At 35.3% G+C, this 25,351-nt stretch overlaps 1 protein-coding gene across 1 annotated transcript in view; it reads left to right on the forward strand.

The window, feature by feature from the left end:
- Positions 1-487: 487 nt before the first annotated feature.
- The window catches only part of LOC120629355 (peroxidasin homolog pxn-2), a 62,523-nt gene continuing 37,659 nt past the window's right edge, over positions 488-25,351 (forward strand). The window contains exon 1 of the mRNA XM_039898281.1: positions 488-688. Coding sequence (XP_039754215.1) covers positions 672-688 — 17 coding nt within the window. The 5' untranslated portion in view covers positions 488-671. The remainder of the gene's footprint in view (positions 689-25,351) is intronic.

Raw genomic sequence — 25,351 nt, forward strand, 5'->3', positions numbered from 1 at the left:
TTCAAGAGCAAACCTGATATTTAAAAAAAAAAGTGCCAGGAAGGTTCTTTTTTTTAATTCAAATAAGAGTTTTTTTTCAGTTGTTTTGTATTCTGTCAGATGTTTATGTGATGAATTTAATTTGAATATTATTTTCTTAATTCTTTTTTTTTTTTTTAATTTACCGAACACGTAGGATTTGACCCAGGATATCTTTGGGTATCGTGATCTGAGTGTTTTGCCAACTATGCCACTTCCTCCTGCCTGCCGATGCTAATATGCTGATATTTAATGTATTTAGAATAAATATAAACAAACACCAAAAGTAGGACTCAAATGCCGACCGTTCACCGTGTCAGTATCTTAGTAGCGCGTCAAACTTGGAGACGCGAAAATTAAATTTGTCACCGCATACGCAATCGGGGAAGATAGCGTCATCACCGAACGTAACCGTCAAGTTTGATAACTGCTAACTTTCTCTCGGCAGTAGGCGAAGGAAGCCCTGTATCCAGCTTCACTCCGCGGCAGTCAGCGAGCTAGCACGTTCGCGAGGAACGGAGCGCGCTCGCGATCGAACGCGAAATTCAAAATTAGAACAGCGATAGGAAAAGTGATATATCCCTGAGGGACGTGTTTTGTTTTGTCTATGATTTTTTTTGAGTGACTATTGTTAGTTTTGTTTTGGTGGCAACATGGGATCTATAAAAATGTAAGTTATTACTTTACACAATAGTAAGATACATCTAAGTTAGATTGAAGTATTACAGGTTATAAAACTTGTGTATAGAATATTCAACAAAAATATCCTCACGATTACAAAAGTCAATGTCAGCGTTGAGTTCAACTCCACCAAGCTTCAGGCATACTAAAATATATAATGTCACTACTAATTAGGGGAATAACGAAACTTAAATATGCACATTTTAAAATACTTGGGCATTTAACAATTGAATTTAAGCAGCCGCGGAAAGCAATCGACCTCGAGCTTGTAACCTTCTAGACAAATATTCATTTTATTTTAGACACAGTAGGTAAGAGTTGAAAAGTTGAATTCAAATAATAACTAATGTTCCTTGCCAAATAATTGTATTGACAAATCCTTTTTTGACACACTCATTTGACACACCTCATCCAGTATACCAATCTACATCTATTTATGCAATTATCTTGTTTCACTTCTTGTCACAGTTTAAAATGCCCACGCTATTATATGTAACACAGGTAGGTGTATAAAATCTATACAATACTAGCGGACCCCAGCGCCAGCTGTCGGGCTGATTTGTGAATCTAAACCATCCAGGGTGCCATCCAAACGCATACCAAAAAATTCATTCAAATCGGTCCAGCCGTTTAGGAGGAGTTCAGTGACATACACCCGCACACAAGAAATATATATCTATAAAATATTAAATATATTCATCTATTTAATTCCTTCAGTTTAAAGTTACTTCTAATATACGTGTTTGATGGTTACAGTCAACTCTTTATGACTTGACGCCCTCCATATGTATAAAAAAAATTAATATGTGGAAAAACTTGTATTGACATTAGATTCATACGCGACATTACATTTATCCATTTTTATTTAATCATACCAAAACAAAAGCACAAACGTTTAACTTGATTAAACTAAGAAATTAAGGTGTCACGACGGATGTGAGCACCAATTTTATTTTTTGCCTGTAGTCACCAGAAGGTTTTCATCTATACTCACTTATTGCTCAAACCTGCTTATTGAAAGATTTAAAGTATTGCAAACAACTTCTAAAGAACTCTTGGCAGCGCTGATTGTTGATCGCCCCAGTTAGTTAGTTGAGAACAATGACGAAACGCTTTAGTACAGAAGCGTGCGAAATATAAAAGTGACCAACTATAATTAAAGCGTTTGTTTTTTTTTAATCTTTATTGTTCAAACCGCGTTTTTACATTCATTTATTACAAACATGAGCTAACCTTTAAACTTCACAGTTTATTACAGGCTATACCAATAACATAAAAATAACAATAAGTAAGTCGGTACTAAACCATAATTGTACTAGCGGTGATAGCCCAGTGGGTAGGACTTCGACTTACCTTTCGAGGGCCCGAGTTTGAATCCCAACAAGCATTTCAAACTTGTCTAAGTTACGTGCGTTTTAAGCAATTAAAATTTCACTCTCTTCAACGGTGAAGGAAAACATCGTGAGGAAACCTGCACGCCAGTGAGTTCTCCATAATGTACTCAAAGGTGTGTGGAGACCACCAATCCGCATTGGGCCAGCGTGGTGGACTACGGCCTTAACCCCTTCTCATTGTAAGAGGTGCCCTATAGTGGGTCGGTAATGGGTTGATATGATGATAATTAAACCATAATTATTATCTATGTGATAATAATCGTTAAGCCCGCAGTAGGTACACATTAGAGCGGCGTGGAGTGTCTTAGATCTAAGCCCTTCTTTACTATATAAGACCTCTCCTATTTAAGAAGCTTCTCCTATTTAGTAGACCTCTTCCATTTAGAAGACGTCTCCTATTTAAATAATCGTAATAAACCTATCCTAGTAATCCTAATCCTAAGGTTGCCTGGAAGAGATCGGTACTAAGCGATAAGGCCGCCTTTTGTATCCTTCTTTTTAAATTTCTTCTTGTTGTGTCCATTGTTTTTTCTATCTGTGGTGTATAAACAAATGAATAAGTAAGTGTCCCATACAAAAGAACAATAATAGGCTGAACATCGCTAATGGATGAGTTATATAATGGAATCGTGCCTACTTTAATCAATCAAATCACCTACTTACAATTACTGAAATTTACTTGATATAATTATCGTCATTATAAAGTCATTACCAGCCACTATAGCCTACGGGTCTGGTGGTAGGGTTTAAGACGAAATATACCAAGCTGGCCAAGTGCGGATCGGTAGACGGTAGATTCACACGCCTTTGAAAATGCAGGTTTCCTGACGATATTTTCCTTCACCGTCAAAGCAATTGATATGCATGCACGCAGATATTTCAATTGATTGTTTAAATTAATTAAAATACCTACATGCATATAAAATAAAAATTAAAACTTTGTACAGTTTGTATACAAAGATCACTTATTTACAATTTTATTGAAATAGAACGTTAAAATACTAGTTTTCTTCTCAGATTATATAAAGACATTACAGCATAATAGTAATTCTACATAACAGATGTTAAAGAGCGATTATCGGTCCCAATGAAGCAAATGTTTTTTGGCCGATTTTTATAATACTATTTCTATCGGGATCGATATCATATTTATTACAACAAGACTAATGTAAAAGTCACTGACGCTCCATAATCTTAACCAAAGAATGTTTTACGGCTTGTGCCGCTTGTATCCTCACTGCTACTCGTTATATTTCGTCTTTGCATCTCGTGTTGTATACGTATAAGTACTTACTGTTAAAAGGGTCTAAGTTCTGCATTTATGAAAATATTATTATTTTCCGCGCACCCTGCAAGGTGCAAGCAAGTAATTTTTGTTTTCGTTGCTATAAAATATTAGGAAATTAGGTTGTTCACACTTCAACGTGTGGGGACGGCAGATCACAAAACAGTTGTGACCCCACCCCTTTCCGTGGGTGTCATCAGTGGCTTGCATACAGGGTATGCACAGTGTATGCCCGAAGCAGGCAGATGATATAAAATGAAAAAAATCTTCAGTAAGAGTTATAAAAAACTTAAGGACAGACGTTGTAAGAGTTATAAAAATCCTACCCTTAAGTTTTAACTCGTATTGGAAATTTTCTTCAATTTACATAATCTGAATACCCTGTCTATACCCTCTATGCTTGCCACTGGGTCTCATACGGGCCTCCTCCTCCTAAGAAAGTCCTCTGTTCTACAACTAATACTATCTACTGCGATCACAAACCAGTCTGCCCAGCGTGGTGATAATGGGCATACCCTCCCGTAAGTCTCACTCCTTTAGTCCAGCAGTGGAATGATATTATAGACTATTTATGATACTTGAGTCTACCTGTCATAGTACTGGAAGCCACGGCCATAGCCTCCCACCAGACTTAGCCACAGTGAAGAAGATATTATAAATTCTCCAATTTTCGGAATGTAATCACTTTCCTACATATAAAAAAGGTCTAGGTATACCACTTCTTTACTTCTTGTCCTACTTTTTAACACAGGGTACCAGTTCATTGTACTCGTTAAAGCCCTGCATCATCTGCATCATTATCTATATAAATGGATGATTATAAATACACCACGTCCAACCTATTTATAGTAGACAGTTTTCCTTAACCAAAGGTGGTCTCGAAGACATAGTTATTTGATATTTAACGTTATGACCGCAGTTCACCTTTTGCAAGATACTATGATTAATGACTTTGTATAGCACTTCTTTGTGTTTTTATGATGCACAATTAATAAATAGCACAAGAACAAAGGCACTTTAAGCATAGGTTATTTTTTAACCTCTTTTGGTTAGTTAGAATACCTAGACACTAGCGGTCTCTCGCGACTTCGTCTGCGTACAACTTCTGTCACATGCAAGCTTCTATTCTACGACCGTGCTCTAACGCCCAACCGTCACACAACAATAAAACGATTGTTTTTTAATTCCATAAGGTTTTCCAATCTTTGAGAGATTCACCTCCTAGCCGCTTCCCGATTATAACAATTTGTACTAACAGCTTAAATATAAATCAAGCTAAAAAACCTGACCAAAGTTAACGAAATTTTTATTAAACAAATTCGAGAGCTCCACGTGTCGAATGAAAAAGAATTCTACGAACTAACCAAGAATATTCGTACTAATGGAATGTATATGCAAAATTTACAAATACTATTTAAATAAACTTCCAGTATTTACCTAACCAGGAGTCGAAATTTACTACTGTAAGAGAGGCCAAAACTAGTTTCAAATAAAATACCTACATACTCAAACAAAATACATGATAACTAATGTCACCTTACATTATACTTGGCACTTCTTATTTACAAAAGCACGTAGGTGTCCACGTTAAACGCAATTTAAATAAATACCTATATGAAGTACTGTTTTGGGTCGAGGTTAAATGTAATATTTCAAAATACCCCTTATAAATAATGATAAGTGTCATTATCTTGTACGATGTAAAAAAATATTATTAACGAAATTAAGTTTTGTGTTTAGTTGCATTTAAAACGTGCACATCTAACGTTTAATACTTAAGGTTCTTTAATTTTATGTATTATACCTATTTTTGAAACTCTATCGAATGCACTTTTTTGGCCTGTAGCTCTCGGATCTGAAAATTAAAAAGCTATAGAATTGAAAAGTAAATTTAAGATCACATAAACGGAGTTTCTGACCCTTTGCGGATGCACGTAAAGTCTGTAACTTTACGTTGTCAAAAAGTAGCTATCATTTCTGTTAACCTTAATAAGTATTTTGTCAACTTGTATTTTATTACCTACCAAACGGTGAAAAAAAAAATTGATAACATTACGTACTTTATGATTTGATAGTGTGAATGTAAAAGAATAACAAATAATCACTAAAAGAATTAAAAAATAAAATCAGTTGGATGATCACGTTTTTCGCAACATGGAATATTAGTGTGTAAAAGCTATCTGAAACTACAGAACTCTCTATAACCCTACATTCTCTGAAGTCTTATTTCCGGATATATTTTTATATATCGCAGAACTACACTACCTAATATTTTGATAACGTAATCATACTTATTTTATTTAACAAAAATTGTAAGGAATTTTTGTTTTCATAAAAATATTTACTGTTACAACAATGTTTAAATAATGAGGAAAACTTGTCATGGAAAATCCGGGTACAAGATCTGTAAGAGAAAACCCGAACCCATCATTTTTTGATTAATATCTGCTTAACACGAAAATGAGGTCATATTTAGTAGGAAATTCAGATCACAATTGCGCATAATAATGATTTCTCATATTAGTAATTGCTTATTAGAAAACCGATTATGCATGAAACATCTTTTAGCCTTAATTTTTTATTAGTCATACTCATTTACAAAAACCAGGACTTAGTATGGGTGGCCTTTAGACTAATCTGCTATTATGTAGGCGAATAGTTGATTCATTAACATCACCTTCTCACGCAGTTGAGAGGGAGTTGGAGCTTAGACTCACCACGCTGCTAGGACTCACGTTTGCATGTTTAAGCATTTTGAATCCATACTAGAGGTAATAACCATGACTGACTTGAAAACCAATAATTATCTACCCAGGCTAATACTCTGACATTCTTAACATACCTAACAATTTTTGGCTGACCCAGGATAGTTCCTTCGAACCTCGTGATCCATAGTTGAACATGCTAGGAATAGTTATGAGAACCATTGTATAATAGCATGGTGCACAGATTACCGCAAAATAGTTTTAGATAAAGTACCGCTGAAATATAATAGATTACTTACTACAACATGGCAGTAATAGTTCACTTAAACTTAGCGAATTTTTATTTCAATTTACGGGAAACCTCAAAAATATGTAAAATTTAGTGACAGCACCACGTCGCCTAGGTTTAATAGCTTCGGGTCCCTGATGTAGACATAAGTCCATTTGAACCTCGCAAGAGACTAGACACATAATCTTGTTCGAAATCCGTAACAGCGTTATCTATCAAATTGGGTCATCGAATGAAACATTATTATACAAATGTATATTTTCTCACAAAATCAAGAGATTAAATCCAATGAAGATATTTTATCTCGGTTTTTATTACCTACATCCTCAGCAGTTTATCCTGTTCATTTCAATTAACTGCGATTACATTATGCAGTATAATAATGTAGTGTGCACATCGTCTTCCTCATCGCTGCTCCTTGCATAACATACCAGTTGAAGATATTATAGGCATTTGAGCAATAAATGATATAAATTTGCATGTTCTGTAAATGTTTAAAGGTTCACGTAATCTATAAAATTATTTACTCTATTCATTATCATCATTAACATCACCACCATCACCAGTATAAAGGACTACGTAAACGATAAAAAAGCTTGGGTGTAAATTATTGCTCTAACTAGGTTGCTCTTCTAATAATTTAAAATTACATTGTGAGATGGTGATAACAAAAAAAAACACCCGGCTAAGTTTGTTGTGGGCTTCTTCTTAGACCAGGGCGCGTTTTGAACCCTCGTAGCTTTAGTTTTAAGTTTACGAATGTGGTTATCGCCATCATCTCACTACCGTGTAATTCTTATGTACGCATCAAGAGTGCCACCTATGGGCCTACTTGAATAAAGATATTTTTGACTTTGACATTAGCAGCATCATCATCATTATGTGAAATTTTTGCTTTATAATCTCCATAGATAACTACTGCCTGACATAACCTTTTTGTTTTAATCTCCACATGTAAAGATCTTATTCCGCTTGTCACCAGCGCGTATCTGCAATGCGTTGCCGTCTGACCTACCCTCGGCTCTACCAAACTCACACTAATTAGGAAATAATTTACCTTTACTCACATTTTGGATGGTGTATTGGTGATCACATTCATTGGTGATCATTAAACTACTTATCAGTGGCAGAGACACTGGAATCTTAATAATATCAAAACTTCATTCGATTCTGGACCCTGATAAAATTGAAGAATCATTTACTCACTATTGTAATCATAACACGAGTAGGGGGAAAAGGAGCCGACCATGACCTTAAGGCTCTGTAAATGAGAATGTGAATAATAGTTTCTGTCACTGTAGGTATAGATGGGCTTAGCATTAAAACGTTGCTAATCATAACAAGAAAAATACATCCGTAATACACGGTAGCAGGATGTTTAAAGTGTTTGTGTAGATCAACCACACACATCCACAGACATAGACACAGACTCATACTGTTTAATAAAATAATATTAAATTACCTATTGGTATTAAATGCACGTGATCTGAGAATCCTGGTCATAGAATTAATAGATGATAAACTACTATATTAATCCAACCAAATAAGTTCCCAGGCGCTACATCCACAAGCAATTTTGTCACATTAACTAATTTGATCGAAGGTCAACACCAATTAACCCGCATATCGTAATTCCTAATATAAACTTCATCGTGCGATTAAAATTCTGCCATCGTAAAGTTGTGACTCGAAACCAATACCTCAACGTTTTGTTATACCTCATAGCAAATCGGTAGTGCCAAATTAATAGTCGGTCAAGCGTTGGATCCATTACGTTACGTGGTGGACTCGTCAAAGGTACTCGTGCTGTGGCTTATATCGTCGTGTGAAGATTAACTTGTTTGGATATATTATTTAATAGCATGGCGAGGTTATAGACGCTATACTCTAATTGATTGTGAAGGTGGCGCCTTTTAGGCCACGGAACTAAATAGAATTACCTCAACAACTATTTTAAAATAATTTAAAAATTAAGCACTCAATTGCATAAAGTAAACGATTTCTTGCAATGAATTACATTTTTGGGGCGGACAAACACTTTTCCTTATTAATGCACAGATCGTGACAGGTTACGAAATAGATACCGAGTACAACCTTGGAACAGATCCGCTTTTTTACAGGCTTTCAGTTAGAAATGTTTTCAAAAGAAAAACAAAGGTCGAATGCACAGTAGACAAAATAAAACTTTGTAGGACAGTAATAAGTAATTAAGGAGAGCTTTGCTTATCATACTACCTGATTCGCAATGGAATTCATAAACAGGTTAGTCATAGTCAATTGCCTTTAATCTGTGTTCAATCCAAAACGATTGAATATGTTAATCCTTTGTAGGACAAGATGCATCGTAACTTATTAATCACGTTAAGAGTAGTAACCAAATTTAAGTAGTATCAGAACAGCTTGTACTCAACATAGGTATGCCTCGTATGTTTCGTGATTGGTACTTATATCTCTGATATATTGGCGAAAATGGCGAGATGTCTTGCCATTTTAATTTGTAACTAAAGTTGGCAGCTGTAGTAGGTTTTAGAGATGGCGAGAAGAAACGCTCGCACTGAGAGGTAAAGAAAAAGCTTTGGAGAAGAGAAACTGCTGATTTTCTAGTCTACCTACCAGCATGGAGTACTGTAGTCACCTGTGGGGTGGCTCTGCCAAGTACCAACTTGAAGCTTTGGATTCGGTGGATCGTCGCGCCAGGAGAATTATAGGTGACAATTCGTTAACGCAGGCGAAACTACATAGTCTCCAGCACCGACGCAATGTTGCCTGTTTATCGGTTTTTTACCGGATATACTTCGGTGAGTGTGCTCAGGAACTTCACAATCTTGTTCCCCTTTCCCGTTTTATCACAGAACAGCGAGACACCGAGAGCGGTGGCATCCTTATGTGGTTGATATCCCATCAACACGCACGAAACGTTTTTTATCCACGTTTCTGATTCTGCCACGTATAATTTAAGTACCTTCAAGGCTAGAGTGAATAGGCTTTTTCTAGGCAAGCGTGCTTTAACCTAGACCTCATCATTGCTTTCTAACGGGCATGATTGTCGTCAAACGCTGGCCTATCGTTAATAAAAAATAAAAAAAATAAAAAAAACCTCTCAATAAAATCTGTATTGTAAATCAGTGGTAGAGTTACTGCAGATACACAGACTGTATAGCGTTTCAAAACACATTATAATGGGGGCCCCTTTTTTAAATAAATGTTTTTTTAATCTACATGAGTTAGAAAGTTAGACTTATCTTTACCTTGTATTTGAGTCTATATGGTCTGTAGTTTGAGTAACTGTCTCTTGTGTCCACTAAAGTGAAGCAACCCTTAATCTAGAAGCCCCAGATATGAGGTCACACGCGAAAGTGATGCAATTATACTAAATTGCAAACCAGGTCGCCATCAAAACCACAAGCACGTACCAGAAACCATCTTCGATTCGTCAAATAGCGCATTGCGTAACTGGAGGCTACACTGAATGGACTTTGCGTGACTCTATTTTTACTTTCCACGTTGACTTGGACCCAAACTGTCATCAAATTACGGTCTTGAATCTCAATTCAAAACACGCCACGCATGTCTACACGTAATGACATTTTAGTGATTTTACGTCTTCCCCACTTGACATTTTTGTCTTACAATAATAATTGTTCTACGGGGTTAAGCCTTAGGTTTTATCGCCACTGCGACTATAAAAGATCATTAATTACCTTCCATTTGTAATTGTGACAACCTACCCTGGCCCGGCCAGCGGTGAGCGCTGTGGTTATAAGTCTGTATTATCTCTGGTCTGGTCTGGTGGGAAGCTTCAGCCGCGGCACCCTACCGACTAAGACGTGCCTCTAAGCGATTTAGCGTTCCGGTACGATGTCGCGTAGAAATCGATTAGGGGTTTTATATAACTGCCATACTTCTTAACAGGTTGGCCCGCTATCATATAAGACTGCATTATTACTTACCACCAGGTGAGATTTGAGTCAGTCTGGGCTTTAATGGTTGATGAATTCTCGCAGCACTTCACCATCAACTCCTTTATACTATAGTCAAAGTCAAAGTCAAAGTCAAATATTTCTTTATTCAAATAGGCACATTGCTGGCATTTTTGATGCGTACATTACATGTAAAATAGGACATGGAAGTGAGTTGATCGCGCTAACTAAAAATAGTGCAATACTTATTATGGTTAAGTCTTGGTAATCATCCTTAGTCTTCGTCATCTGTTTGACGTGACTAAATGGTACTTATCGAAAGAAAATGCTCAAGTACTCCTATAACATTTGAAGAGTTTCTCCAATTTTTCCAGGATACCTCCTATAGATCTTCAACACCACCTCCAAAAAACATTACTACAATATGGAACGATTGACCTACCCGTGCAGCAGAGATGTGTCCACCAATACGATCACTTAATAGCTTAACTTAGATTAGCTCTTGTATACAAAGTTACCCTGACTGATTTTGGTCAAAGTAATCAATTAGCAGTGAGATTTTCTAACTACGCAAGATATTATAATGCACAAGTGTGTGTGCAAACACAGGTACACTCCCTATCATAATCTGACGAGACGGCAGTTCTGGCACAACTGGAAATAATTTTTAACGTGACATCCGAAGCGAGAGACTGAATAACCACCAATTTCCAAACTTTTGGTATTGAGATTTTTTTAATAGAAAACCCCAATACCCATTAGCCAGGCCTGTGGATCGAACCTACGACTTCTTGATCTACAGTCTAACATGCCGCTCACTAGACAAACCAGGCAGCTTTGTTATAAAATAGGAGTGGGACCTCACGCTGCAATGCGGGCTGGCTGGCTGTAATGGTTATTTTTATAAATTGGTGATAACAGCCGGAACCAATGCAATGTAACAGCTTATATGTTTACCTATTCATATGGGGTTAAACAACGCCTATCGCCTCAACCAATCGGTTGATAAGGGCAAGCAGAAGAATTGGTCGGAGTTAAACCGAAAATCGGTGTAAAAATGAAAAAAAGCGTGTGGGCGCAGATTGCAGTGTTCCAAATATACAATTTCCTATACAATGTTGCCAATACAATAGTAGGTATAATTCTCTATTTACGAAGCATAAATAAAAAAGGTTTTATCTATATTTGTATGCTTATCCTGTTACAAATACGATTCATCTGGGTTAGTATTTTCCTAACCGGGTTTATCATAAATAAATAAATAAATATACTATACTACGACAATACACACATCACCATCTAGCCCAAAAGTAAGCATAGCTTGTGTTATGGGTACTAAGATGACTGATAAATAATTATATGAATAATATACATAAATATTTATTATTATATATAGATAAACACCCAGACACTGAAAAACATACATGTTCATCACACAAACATTGTCCAGTTGTGGGAATCGAACCCGCGGCCTTGGCTCAGAAAGCAGGGTCGCTGCCCACTGCGCCAATCGTCCGTCAAAATAGAGTTTTCTTATCTATTTTGTTTAAATTAAAAATAATAATTACGATAAATACGTAGAAAAGGAAACTCAAACTTGGAGTAAATACAGAGTTTCGAGTACACACACATGACTGTTACCTGAGTACACGCAACACGGGACCTTTGCTTTCCGCTTACATAATTCGTTTTCGATTTCATTTACGAGTAACTGCTATCGCTCGAACCGGAGTCGCTTTCGTTGATGACACGTGCAAATACCAGCACAACCTTCATAAAGATAACATGGAAAAATACCGTAAAACATGCGTTTATACTCTAAAGAAATATTAATAGCATTATTAAAAACGTAACATTACTTACAGAAAAACAATCTTTAATAAAAATATTCAAACCTAATTTGGTCTCATTTAATCTAAAATGAATATGCTTTCGGACGGGAAATAAATAAATCAGAAAACAAGAATACATGGGGCAACTTAGATAGAAAGTACAATTTAGGGGCCTTGACGCTGCATAGCGATCTCTTTCAGGCAACCAAAGGCGTAAAAGAATATCTAGATGTCGTGAAAATTTCTGAACGCTAACACTGTAAATGTATAAGCTAAAGTACCTGTTTGCTGTGAAGCTACCTTCCTGGGTTCAGTTCGGTGATTTACCTGTTTTACACTTCTATTATACGGGAGGCTTATGTCAAGCAGTTTAAGATTAATGATCTATCAGTACACTTTGTAAATAATATGTACAGTAAATATAGGTATTTACTTTAAAAAAATATATAATGGATACATGCCTTACGTACACGGGCCATGACTAGACTTATACAATGTTGAGAAAACAAAGCCTTCTTTGAAGACGGAATCATAAATGTTATCATCCAAGAAAACTTGCAATTTAACAACAACAACAAGATAAAATTAAATATTTTCATAACGTTTTCTTATCATAAAATAATATCAAAACGGAACCCTTAAAGGCATATCGATAAAAACTATCTTACGTCTGTTCTTTTTGACTTCATTTCAGTATAAAGCGGAGCTTTTAGCATTTTTAAAAGTTAGCATAAAAAATACAATCCAGTTTGTGTAGATGAGGAACTGCGGTCAGAATTAATGCATTCACTTTACTTGAAAATGATCGCTATTTGGTCTAGTTTAGGTTAGGTTAGGTTCATTGGAATTCATAGGGGTAGGGGGCCTCCGAAGTTCTCATCCCGCGATTAGTAGTTCAAATTTGGAATTTTATATTCGTTGACTTAATGATATTTGAATTTTTAATTACTTATAAATACAATGTACGCATAAATAACGAAAATAATTAGACACATTTAGCATTAAAATAACGTGTCTCATGTAAATGAACAGATTTCAAACACAGATTCTGTCAAAACAGTGACAAAACATAATTATAAAAGAGTCAATAATTATATTCTTCTTAGTTTTTAGTGCCTGGCAATAAGGTTGAACATACTTACAGAAGTATGTAAAATGTATCAATATCGTGGTCCCATTTATTATCATTCATCATTAAGGTAACTATCATTTAAAAATGTACAGCTCGACTTTAATCCCAAACTATGCATAGTTGTTTAATAATTAACTGTTACCGGTATTTTAGTAACTAAGTTATTAAATTGCCAATCGTATATAAATAAGTCATGAATTCTAAATTTATAAGTCCATACGTAACAATAATTGGTTTTGTTTAAAAAAATCAAACGAAATGTTGGTGGTATATAAGTATTAGAAGAGTTGGTGAGAATGCGCGGATGTAATTGTATCATTACGCTCTAAGTATCGAAAAATATTCAAACAATACTAAAACAACAATAATAAACATGCAAATCAAAGGTGAGATAGATGTCATATTTGAACTCTTAACTATGAACAGGGCCAAATATTGTTCCTTGTAGAACGCTCCACCACAATTTTAATGGCTATTTATAATGCAATACAAGATATAAATCTCACAAGAAAAAATACTATGAACTAACCAATCAAAGGGCTTATAACCCTTTAGTTTAATATCGGTAGTCAAATATTTTGTAATTACTTCGTGTTCAAAATCGAATACACGTACAGCTTATTCAATTTAAGTAACCTATAAGTAGAACTATGGTAAATTTTCATTGGTATACATAAACAGATAGTATATGAATGCATAATCCGTATAATACAAATTGAGTGCGTATTGACCGAGACCATTACGGTATGAACCAGGTTAGGTAAGACCGCGTGATACATTAGACATTACCGCATAACTGTGTAAATATTCTTCCTTCCTTTCCTATTACACAATGTTGCACGCTATTTTGTTTGATTTAATTTGAGGTAATCGTAATCTAAACACCTTATTTAGAATGTTTTAGAGAAATGCACTCTTTAAATTTTACTATTACATTACTTAGAAACCGTCCATCTGTATTATTTTTAAAATATGTTTCTAAGTATATATATTTTATTTCGTAAAAAAGCGAATCATCCAATGCCTCGGTATAACGACCTAAAAGTTAATTAAAAAAAATCGTACCAACACACAACATTAGTACTCGGCAATTGCAACACTCCCATTTGATGCTGCGCCACGCTACACGTGTTGAGTAAAATTGAACAGCAGTATTTTCTATAATAAGTATCTCGCTGCCGACTACCACCATCACATCGGGTGTTTGTAAAGTACCTATAGACATACAAAATAATACGATTCAAAATAATCTAACTTCCTCATTTATGAAACAAAAGAAAGATCGTAATTGTAAATGATTTTAAGGTATTTGAATAACATGTACACGTCTAAAATGTAATTAAATATAGGTAGGTACATGTATTATTTGTGTGTTAAAATAACTTTGCATTATGTCAAGGTATTCCTGATGAAATAGTGCTCTTTAAATAATTAAGTACTCAGTGACACTTTATGAGATGAGTTATTTGCTACTTTTCATTGATCAGTTTTATTATCTAATTAAAATAAATACTACCACTTAGCAAACGCTACTTAACTTAAAAGAGTGGTGGATATGTTGTATTATTATGATTAGAATGAATATTTCAAATAAATTTTTCCATTGGTGCATTTTTTGCATCAATTTTTTTCTTAAATGTTTGTCCTTTATAATATATATTCAATAATTATTAATTTTTATTCTCTTTCAATAAGCCCTCGAGTGCAATCAAAACTAATAGTAAGTTTATGATGCAGTATAAGATGGTAGCGGGCTAACCTGTTATGGCTGTTAAGTATATACCTACCTATTAAACCAGTTCCCCTTATCGTTCTAAAATAAATAAAATTATTTGGAAAAAATAGTGCGATCAACAATCCTCGAACATTATTCAAAGAGATTTTATAATAACGTAAATGTGCGTTCAAATTATGAACGCAACGTAATAACGTTGGAATTATCAACGCAAAATTATCAACCTAATCATTCATCACATAATTATTTCTTTATCACCTTAAATGTTACGTAATGTATGGCTATTGCCATTTTGAAGTTAATTTACTTTGATACTTTTGACCTCATAGTTACCGAAGGCTGTACAGGCGATTAGCCTAAAACTTGAAATCTAACAAACATTCCTTAGCTTATGCAACGTTACGTAATAAAATAACTCACGACATTCCAATTTTACATAAGCAACAAAACAAAGAACTTACTCTGATGATTCATAAACATAAAAGGTGTAGGTATGTGTTTACTATCGTCCGTTGAAGATTGTTGCATGTTTTATACTTCATTCGGGTCAAACTGGTCTTTTATAGTATTGTTTGACAGCAATATTCTTATAACTCGTCATTAATCAACTGATGGAAGCACCGACGTAAAAGAAATCTAATGCTAGTTGGTCAGCATTAAATAAATAAGACTCTTTACTGCCTACAAATTCATGAAAAATAACAGCTGCACAAAAATTCGTATGCAAAAGTGGTCAAATTGCTATAGCAATCCCTTCTAGACAGTCCTTGGTAAAATTATTTAAGGATGTAAATAATAATAATAATAAGTTTATTTCAATTAACAGTTACACAGTATAATAAAAATAGTACAAAATAAGACGAACATAAGGTAATGTGTATCTTGAAACCCTAATTCGATAATACTGCTATAAAATAAAAATGTAAAGGGTGCAATGTAACGTTTTGTCATCATTACATTTATTTACCGGCGTTACACTGTTTTAAAAAGGTATTCTGTGGTAATAACCATTTCAGAATCAGCAGTAGTTTATTACCTAATTAGTTTCTCACTATGTTTGTGTAATATATCATATACTAATTGTATTACTGGAGAACGGGCATCAGGGTCCTGTGCGCTACCACTTTTACGATATCATTTGGGATATCAACCCGTCTGCCCAATATGGTGTTTATCCCCTCTCGTTTGGAGAGGACTTTAGTTCAATAGTAGACTGTTATAGGCTTTTGGTCCGACGATATCGCTAAAGTTGCCGGCATAAACTGGATGCAAGTAGCCAAGGATATAGACAGGTAGTCATCTCTGGAGGCCTTTACCCTCGCATGAGAGGGGTTCTTGTTAGAAGTTATATAACACCAGATAATAATTATTAATTCTCTTAAACGCAATTTAGAACCAATTGTTATTTTTTATTTTCCTGTTTTTTTTTTCCTTTGTATATAATGTTTTCACGTAAAATCATAATATGTATTGCAGTGTTATCTATGTATTTTAAGCAAGAATTAAAAGGCTTTTTTTATTTTTAATTATTTATTTATAGGCTTTTGATGATGATGATGACAATGATGAATTTTTTTACTAAAAAATAAGCTGGAAATTATAGTCAAATGAATAATACTAGCAATACGTAACTCACAATACTCCCAGACTCATATATCGACTCATACGCACGCGTTCGCTCACATACTTGTAAATGATGTACATTAATGATAAATGTATGTAATTGTTTGACCTGGCACATCTTTATGTTTTTTTTCAATAAATGTTTTTGTCATTTTATACAAGAAGGGCGCGGTTGCCTATCATCAACATCTACCTCCTATACCCATTACCTACCCCCTACAGGACACGGGTCTCCTCTCAGAATGAGAAGGGTTGAGGCCGTAAACTACCAAGCTGGCCAATAGCGGATTGGTAGACATCACACGCTTTAAGAACGTTATGGAAAACTCTCAGGTATGCAGGTTCCCTCACGATGTTTTCATTCACCGTTTAAAGCAAGTGATATTTAAAATGCTTAAATTAAGAACGCACATAACTCCGAAAAGTTAGTGGTGCATGCCGGGGCTCGAACTCAGTCTTGACAAAAGGAAAGCCGAAGCCTTACCCTCTAGGCTATAGCATGTTGCATATAGAACAGATTAATTCACATCTTAGAGACAGAAATGTGTTCATCTTCTGATATTTAATTTTTTAAATTTTTACAAAACACTCTCAAAATTATAAAATTTAATCTGCACTGAACTCACCAAAAACAGAAATTGCACCGTCACATACTGAAATCCTCCTCATTAAACAGGAAGTACTTAATGTTACATATTATGTGTCCAAAATTATTCTTGTAATATAATTCTAAAATACCTATCTTATATATATATTTCTTGTGTGCGTGTGTATGTCACTGAACTCCTCCTAAACTAAATAAATAAATAAATAAATTTTAAAGTAATTTTAAAGCAATTACACATTTTACCATAATATGAACACGGAAGACAATTTGGTAGTTTAAGGAAGCGGACTGATCGAACTGAAATTATTATACTTAATGTAGCTTGGTATTTGTTTTGAAGGTCGGTCGTGTTCTCGGTTTAAGTTTACACTCGACCTGCCATTACAAAAAAAAAAAAAAATAGATAACTATGTAATTGTAAAGATCTTGCCAAAAAGTGCATAGCCTCTTCTTTATCTTCCTCGATCATCTCGTAGACGAGTTGGTGATCACATAAGATGGTAGTACTAACATAGAGGATGCTGTTGCCCATTCTCTAACGTACCCTAAGTCGCCTCGTATGACACCCACGGAAATAGGAGGTATAAGGTTATAAACTCCTAAATACTTAGAAATAAACGTGGCATAACGTTGAAATAGTCATTCAGTGCTTTGTCACGCTCTGGCATTTAAAAGGTGCTGCCAGTTCATCATATCAACCCATTACCGGCCCACTACAGGGCACGGGTCTACCCCCACAATGAGAAGGGTTTAAGGCCGTAGTCCACCACGCTGGTCCAGTGCGGATTGGTGCGGATTGCTGCCAGTTGAAGTGTGACAATTGCATAACTATTACGATACTTATGCCCGTTTTCACTAACGAAGAACGAGGCAATGCCCAAATAAGTAAGTAAGTAATCTAAGGCGATTTCTATACATATATCAACCGTTCACCAATAGTTATCACCTAAATCATGTAAATAAATAATAAATAAATAAATAAATAGGTGAACCTGACAGAGATTTTTAAGCTACAAGGCTGTCGATTACACATATGAATTTGTTTCTATCTAGATTGTTTTACGCATGGTACGTTTGTACTACAAGTTAACCTTTGACTGCAACTTGCACCGTAAGATGGTAACGGGTTCACCTGTAGGGTGATAACTTACCACGTCCGAAGCCTCCTACGACCCGACAGATAAAATAAAATATAAAGTTCTTTTAACAATTCAGTATCAAGTTCAAGGGTTCAAATGTTTAACATACTACCTTATGGCACTAGGCGAAGTCGTGAACAGATGTTCTAGTGTGTAAAATAACAACGCACAACTCATAAATATGGATTAGGAGGCTGCATCATACAAATACTATCGTGTAATAATTACGATTATTACAAGTTATTTTAATATTAATATAAAGTCGGTATTTCTCCCCTGGTAATCATAACTCATATTAAGTATTGTAATTATTATATTAACATAACATTCAACTATCAGCGGTGATAGCCTAGTGGGGAAGGCTTCGGCTTCCATCGGGGACCGAGTTTGATCCCCGGCACGCACCTCTAATTTCGGAGGTATTTGCGTTTTAAGCAGTTAAGTAACAGTTGCTTCAACGATGAAAGAAATATCGTGAGGAAACTTGCTTGCCTGAGAGTTCTCTGTAATATTCTCATGAGCGTGTCATGTCTATAAATACGCACTAGATCAGCAAAGTGGACTTGTGGACCTTAACCGTTTTCAAATGCATTTAGTGGGCCAGTAATGTATTGATTATCATGATTGTGAAAAAATCTACTCAGTTAATGAAACAGAAAATGAGCTGTAGGTATATTAAAGCGGAAAACTGATTCAAAATATGAAACTGTCGTTTTTCCCCACAATTTTTTTTTACGCTTGTCTGCAAGCTCACCTGGTATGTGATCATAAATATATATATTTTATTTTACTAAAAGTAAGCCCTTGTCTACAATCTATCCTCAGTGGTCAGTGATGATGCAGCGTTAGGGGGTATAACAGAACAATGATTGTTAAATTGTAAAATGATGTTGGAAAAGAGCAACTGCTGAGTTTCTCGCCGGCTTCTTCTCGGTAGAATCTGCCTTTCAAACCGGTGGTAGAGTCACTACAAACATACTTACTTGACGTTTCAAAAGTTCTTATATTGTTTTTTTTTAATATTAACTCCATACCCCTACACAGTTTCTACGCGACATCGTACCAGAACGCTAAATGTTTGGGAGGATATCTTTGTAGGTAGGGTAGTAACTAGCCACTACCTCTCACCAGATAAAAGTCTAACCTTTTAGACAGATCATAATGACGAATAAAAACCACATGCTAGGATGTTATATGAGGCCAATCAACCCATCTACGGTATTGACGAGTTAATTGAAACACCAGGTAAAAAACTAATGGAAACAATAACAAAGGAACGGAAATTACCTTGTAGGTACGCTTTCAGTGAGACGTCATTTAAATAGACATCTTTTTTTATGATAATCATAATGCAATTAAAATCACACGAAAAGCCGGAACAAGGTTACGGTATACACTTAATATACAATGAAGTTTATTACTGGTGAAAGAATCACTACGCACCTACAATTTTCACTGGTTTGGTCTGGTAATAAGCTTCAACCGTAGCTACACCCTGATAAAGACATGCTGGCAAGTTTTAATGTTACTTTAAGATGTCGCATAGAAACCGATGGAACCGGGATTGATTTGTCATTTAATGTAGCTGTGAAACCCCTAAAAGTGTAACCCGTTACCAACTGAGATTGCTCTTGGTCTTCTTTAGGGAGTTCCAAATTACTGCCTTATGCCACTTGGATCCGAAGACTTCCTGTGAGTAGTGTGATGGGTGTCGATGGAGTAGACAAATGACATAAAACGAGTCCCAGGAGAAAAATACAGTGTTTACCCCAACGTTTATTGAACCTCCAATACGATATCAATTCGGCCACTTATATTGTCACTTCAGCCTAACTTCACTCGTTGTCGACCTACGGTTACGGTACGTCGTACTACGGTTTTGCTGCGGATCTACTCATTCCTGATTTGATACTTAAACACCCCAGCACAGCTCTCTGACTGCACCATTGCCCGCTGAGTGACTCTAAGTATTTTTATGTAAAATGTGGTTAATATCTATGGTTATAGTTGGAGACAACAACACTGATAATACAATATCGAAAACTCTTAGATTTCTATATTTTTTTCATGTTTTTCTTTTCTAAGTGCTGCGCTAATGTTCTCCTTTTTTTTGTTAATCCTCAAGATATTTACATAAAGTTCAAGAAATCAATTGAAGATTCACACACACATGCAATAATGCATGCTTGCGTGGTACAATCACGCTAGCATACTAATTCTTAACAAATCCTTAATTTAAATGGTTCATATCTAAATGTATGCCTCCAAAACAATAGTCACTAAGAGAAAATTGTAGGTGCGTAGCGATTCTTTTACCAATAGTCAATAAGTTAACACTAACAACAGCTTTGTTTAAAACCGGCATACCATAGGTATTGTATTAGGTAATGTTTTTCTCCGCGCCGGTAGGTTTTCGCAAGATCTGACGTTGCCTCATCTAGACTCGCCACTTTAACCTCCCAGGGCAAAAGTACCACGTCGAATATCCACGCTGTTGTTCTTAACATTCATTTTGATATGGCAGGGTTATACATTCAACAGACGCTGTGCTAAGACCTTAATAGGTGGGCCTATCAACCATGACAGATCAATAATTATCACCAGTTTCCGTGGAGAACATTATCAACGGCATTGTATTCGTAATTGTGGAGTACTTTGTATGTGAAAAAAGTTTAATAAATACATACATACATATACTAGGACAATACACACACCGCCATCTAGTCCCAAAGTAAGCGTAGATTGTGTTATGGGTACTAAGATAACTGATGAATATTTTTATGAATAGTATACATAAATACTTATAATATACATATAAACACCCAGACACTGAAAAACATTCATGTTCTTCACACAAACATTTTTCAGTTGTGGGAATCGAACCCACGGCCTTGGACTCAGAAAGCAGGGTCGCTGCCCACTGCGCCAATCGGCCGTCAAAATTAATGGTTTTCACATTCAACAAAATGTGTTTGTAAGTAAAGAATATTTGCAAATGTTGTTAATATTGGCTCATCGCCTTCATTCCATCTATAAGTCACCTTCACCTCATATGTCTAGTGGTTAACATATTCAACGATGGATCACGAGGTACTTGGTTCGAATCCCGGTTCGGGCCTGTTTGTGAATTTTAGCTATATGAATTAGTTAATTTAGGATCCCTAAGTCTCTGTTACAATTTCAGCACCAGCATTATCAACTTATTACAAAGCAAAAGAAGGCATTAGGCTGTTATCCACCACGCTGGCAAAGTATGTATGGGTAGACTACACACGCCGTTGAGAACAATATGGAGAACTCTAAGGCATGCAGGTTTCCTCACGATGATTTCTTACACCTCTAAATCAAGCGATATTTTAGATTCTTCAATTAAAAACTCGTAACTCCAAAAAGTTAGAGGTGCGTACAGACGTTACTTTTAGTACTCGTTTACTTGTGGGAATATTCTTTTATATGTTTTTTAAATCTTCAGTAATGTTCAAATACTTATTGTCATATAACTAATAGTCCCAATTCTCACCTAAGTATGTGTCAGATGTTTCATCACGACAAAGGAACGTAATTGACAACTATGATTAGTGTGAGAATATAATACAAACCTTAATCAGTATTCATTCCATCCTAATCCTAACTAATATTATAAATCCGAAAGTGTGATTTTTTTTTTCATGTCCTTTAAGTTCTAACCAAGCAGATCATTAACTTGAATTTTGGCATAGTATCATAAGAAAACGAACAGTTTTCACGGGATTTGTAAAAAACCGTAATTAGCGCAGGCAACGTTTAGCAGTTTATATAATTATTTAGGAGGTTTCCTAGCAGTTATGAGTGTAGAGGCTTTACGAATACTTACGAATGAATGAATACACTTTTATTGTACACCAAAGAAAAAAAAGTAGTTACAACGATATAAATACATATAAAGAGAGTACAATTTGGTGGCCTTATCGCTACATAGCGATTTCTTCGTAAAAGGAAAAAACATAGAAAAGAGGTAGGTGGTGCAATAAATAAGATTTAAAATTATACAAATATATAAATAATATATATATATATATATATATATATATATATATATATAAATATACTTATGTAGGTACTCTGGCAATATCAAGCCTTTGCTTACGAAATTACTGCCAAATGATGATACTGAATGTTAATTTTAGTGCTTTACTAAAATGCGTACTTGGTATACGTTCTAATATATGCAATGTTCTATTAAACGGTTGTTACCAAGCTGGTATATACATAGTTATGTACCATGATTTTAACCTCAGCGTTCTAATTTCTCACTGCTGGGTCATTAAAAGGCTGAGATTTTATCTATCACAGATACGCTTTCAGAGCATAAACCCTTTTTACGCAGCTCCAATATGTGTTGATGGAATTAAATGATTATTATCACACTTTAGTGATTTACTGCTACGGCCGTTTGGCGCAGTGGGCAGTGATCCTAATCTCTGAGTCCATGGCCGTGGGTTCGATTCCCATAACTGGAAAAATGTTTGTGCGATAAACATGAATGTTTTCCAATGTCTTGGTGTTTAGCTGTATAATTTATTTATTTTTTATTAAGTATAAGTGTTTATTTATAAATTATTCATCAGTTATCTTAGTTACCATAACCAATATAATTAATTGAAACCCAAGAACTAGCCTCGGCCAAAGCCTTCCAAATATATATTTGGTGTTTACATCGATATGTTGTCAATATCCCAAAAACTCGCAAAAAGCTATTTACGTCTTCCTTCCTTATACGCATGGCTGGGATTTGGAACGTCCTTCCGAGTTCTGTGTTTCCGGTTCCAATTCAGAGTGAATATATAATATCTTTTAGATAAACGCGTCCCATCTTAGGCCACATCTGCACTTCCTATCAGGTAAGATTGTGGTCAAGCGCTCGTCCATTACCAATAAAAAAATCAAAAAATTCAAAGCCGTGGGCACATACTTTGGGTCTCAGCAATGAAACTTTATATTCTTAAAATATCGATCATTTGCTAAGACTATAGCTATTCATCATCATCATCACATCAACCGATAGACGTCCACTGCTGGACATAGGTCTTTTGTATGAAGTTCCAAATTTCACGGTTTTGTGCCGCTTGAATCCAGCGGCTACCTGCGACGCGCCTAATGTCGTCCGTCCACCTCGTCGGGGGTCGTCCAACGCTGCGTTTACCAGTGCGGGGCTGGCATTCCAGAACTATGTGCCCTGCCCATTGCCACTTCAGCTTCACGACTCGTTGAGCTATGTCGGTAACTCTGGTTCTTCCAAGGATCTCCACATTTCTGATTATATCACGTAGAGATACTCCGAGCATAGCTCTCTCCATCGCCCGCTGAGTGACTCTGAGCCTTCTTATGAGGCGCATAGCTATAGCTATTACCAATAATTAAATAGATAAATAAATAGACCCAAGTAAGGTATAACAAACAACTCACGTGACATGAAAATGTTCAGCTAAAATCTTCATAGATCATGTAACTTTGGGAAAGTTGAAATTTGAAAGGGAAAGTGGGGAAAAGACACTTAAGAAGTTGGAAATAATAGGTGAATGGGGATTGTAGAACTATATACGAAAGTCTTTCACCACAATGTATATATTTCTTATCTAAGAGCTGCAACTGGAGAGAGACTTTGTTGTAACATACAAAAATGTATATTGTCGCTTAGCTAAAAATAACACGCTATTCTATGTGTATAAAAAGAACTACTTATACAATTGGTAAAAAAATATTAACCATTTGCCACTCATGTTGCCGCCAAATTGTATACGTTGTTTAGTTATTCTTGTCTTTTTTCATGTGCTTTTTGTGGTGTGCCATTGAAGAATATTCATTCATTCGTTCATTCGTTCATGTTAAAAAAAGAAGGAAATGTATTTAGAAATAAGTTAAGAACTTGGTTAATTTAGTAAGGCATCTTATAATATCAACGAATGCGTTTGTAACAGTTTTTAAGTATTCCGAATTTGAAGTAAATAGTCAAATGCAAAATAAATTCTTCGTATACAAGTAAATTGCACGCTAGAAAGTCGCGGACTGTTGGGACTATTCACATGTACACCACTAAACAAATTACCACAGTTAAAACATTTTTTTTTTAACTACAAGTAAAGGAAAACAAAGACAGTAAAAAAGAAGGAAATGTATTTAGAAATAGGTTAAGAACTTGGTTAATTTAGTAAGGCATCTTATAATATCAACGAATGCTTTTGTGACAGTTTTTAAGTATTCCGAATTTGAAGTAAATAGTCAAATGCAAAATAAATTCTTCGTATACAAGTAAATTGCACGCTAGAAAGTCGCGGACTGTTGGGACTATTCACATGTACACCACTAAAAAAATTACCACAGTTAAAACAATTTTTTTTTAACTACAACTAAAGGAAAACAAAGACAGTACCACGCAAGTCAAATTGGAGTATCGTATCTCTGTGTGGTTCTGCTTTTAATCCCTTTCTTAAAATAGCGAAGGCCTGTGCCAGCAGTGGGACAGTATGATAATGATGACAATAAGGGAAATATCGTCGCTCAGCTAAAAATACCACGCAAGAAAAATCGCATGATAAACCTGACTTTTTTGTTAAAAATTAAGGAATCTCTCGGCCATATAGATGAGTTTATTAACTATTTTATGTGACCTATCCGCGGCCAACACTCCTACCGATTACAAACGAGTAAACAAAATTCTGTATTTTGTAGATTTTTTTAATGTGATCTACAAATTATCCCTTGACAGCAATCTGACTTAATGGTAAGTGGTTAAGCAGTCTAAGATGGTAGCGGGCTAACCTGTTAGAAGTATGATAGATATATGAAACCCTATGGTTTCTACACGGCATCATACTGGAACGCCAAATGGCTTGGTAACTTGTCCTGTGGTGTGGTGGTAACTAGCTACGACCGAAGGCTTCTACCGAACCAGACCAGAGAAATTATTAATTTCCAAACCTTCCATTTATAAGACAGCGCTCACCACTGCGCC

Source organism: Pararge aegeria, chromosome 14 (assembly GCF_905163445.1).
Source record: "Pararge aegeria chromosome 14, ilParAegt1.1, whole genome shotgun sequence".
NCBI classification, from domain to species: Eukaryota; Metazoa; Arthropoda; class Insecta; order Lepidoptera; family Nymphalidae; genus Pararge; species Pararge aegeria.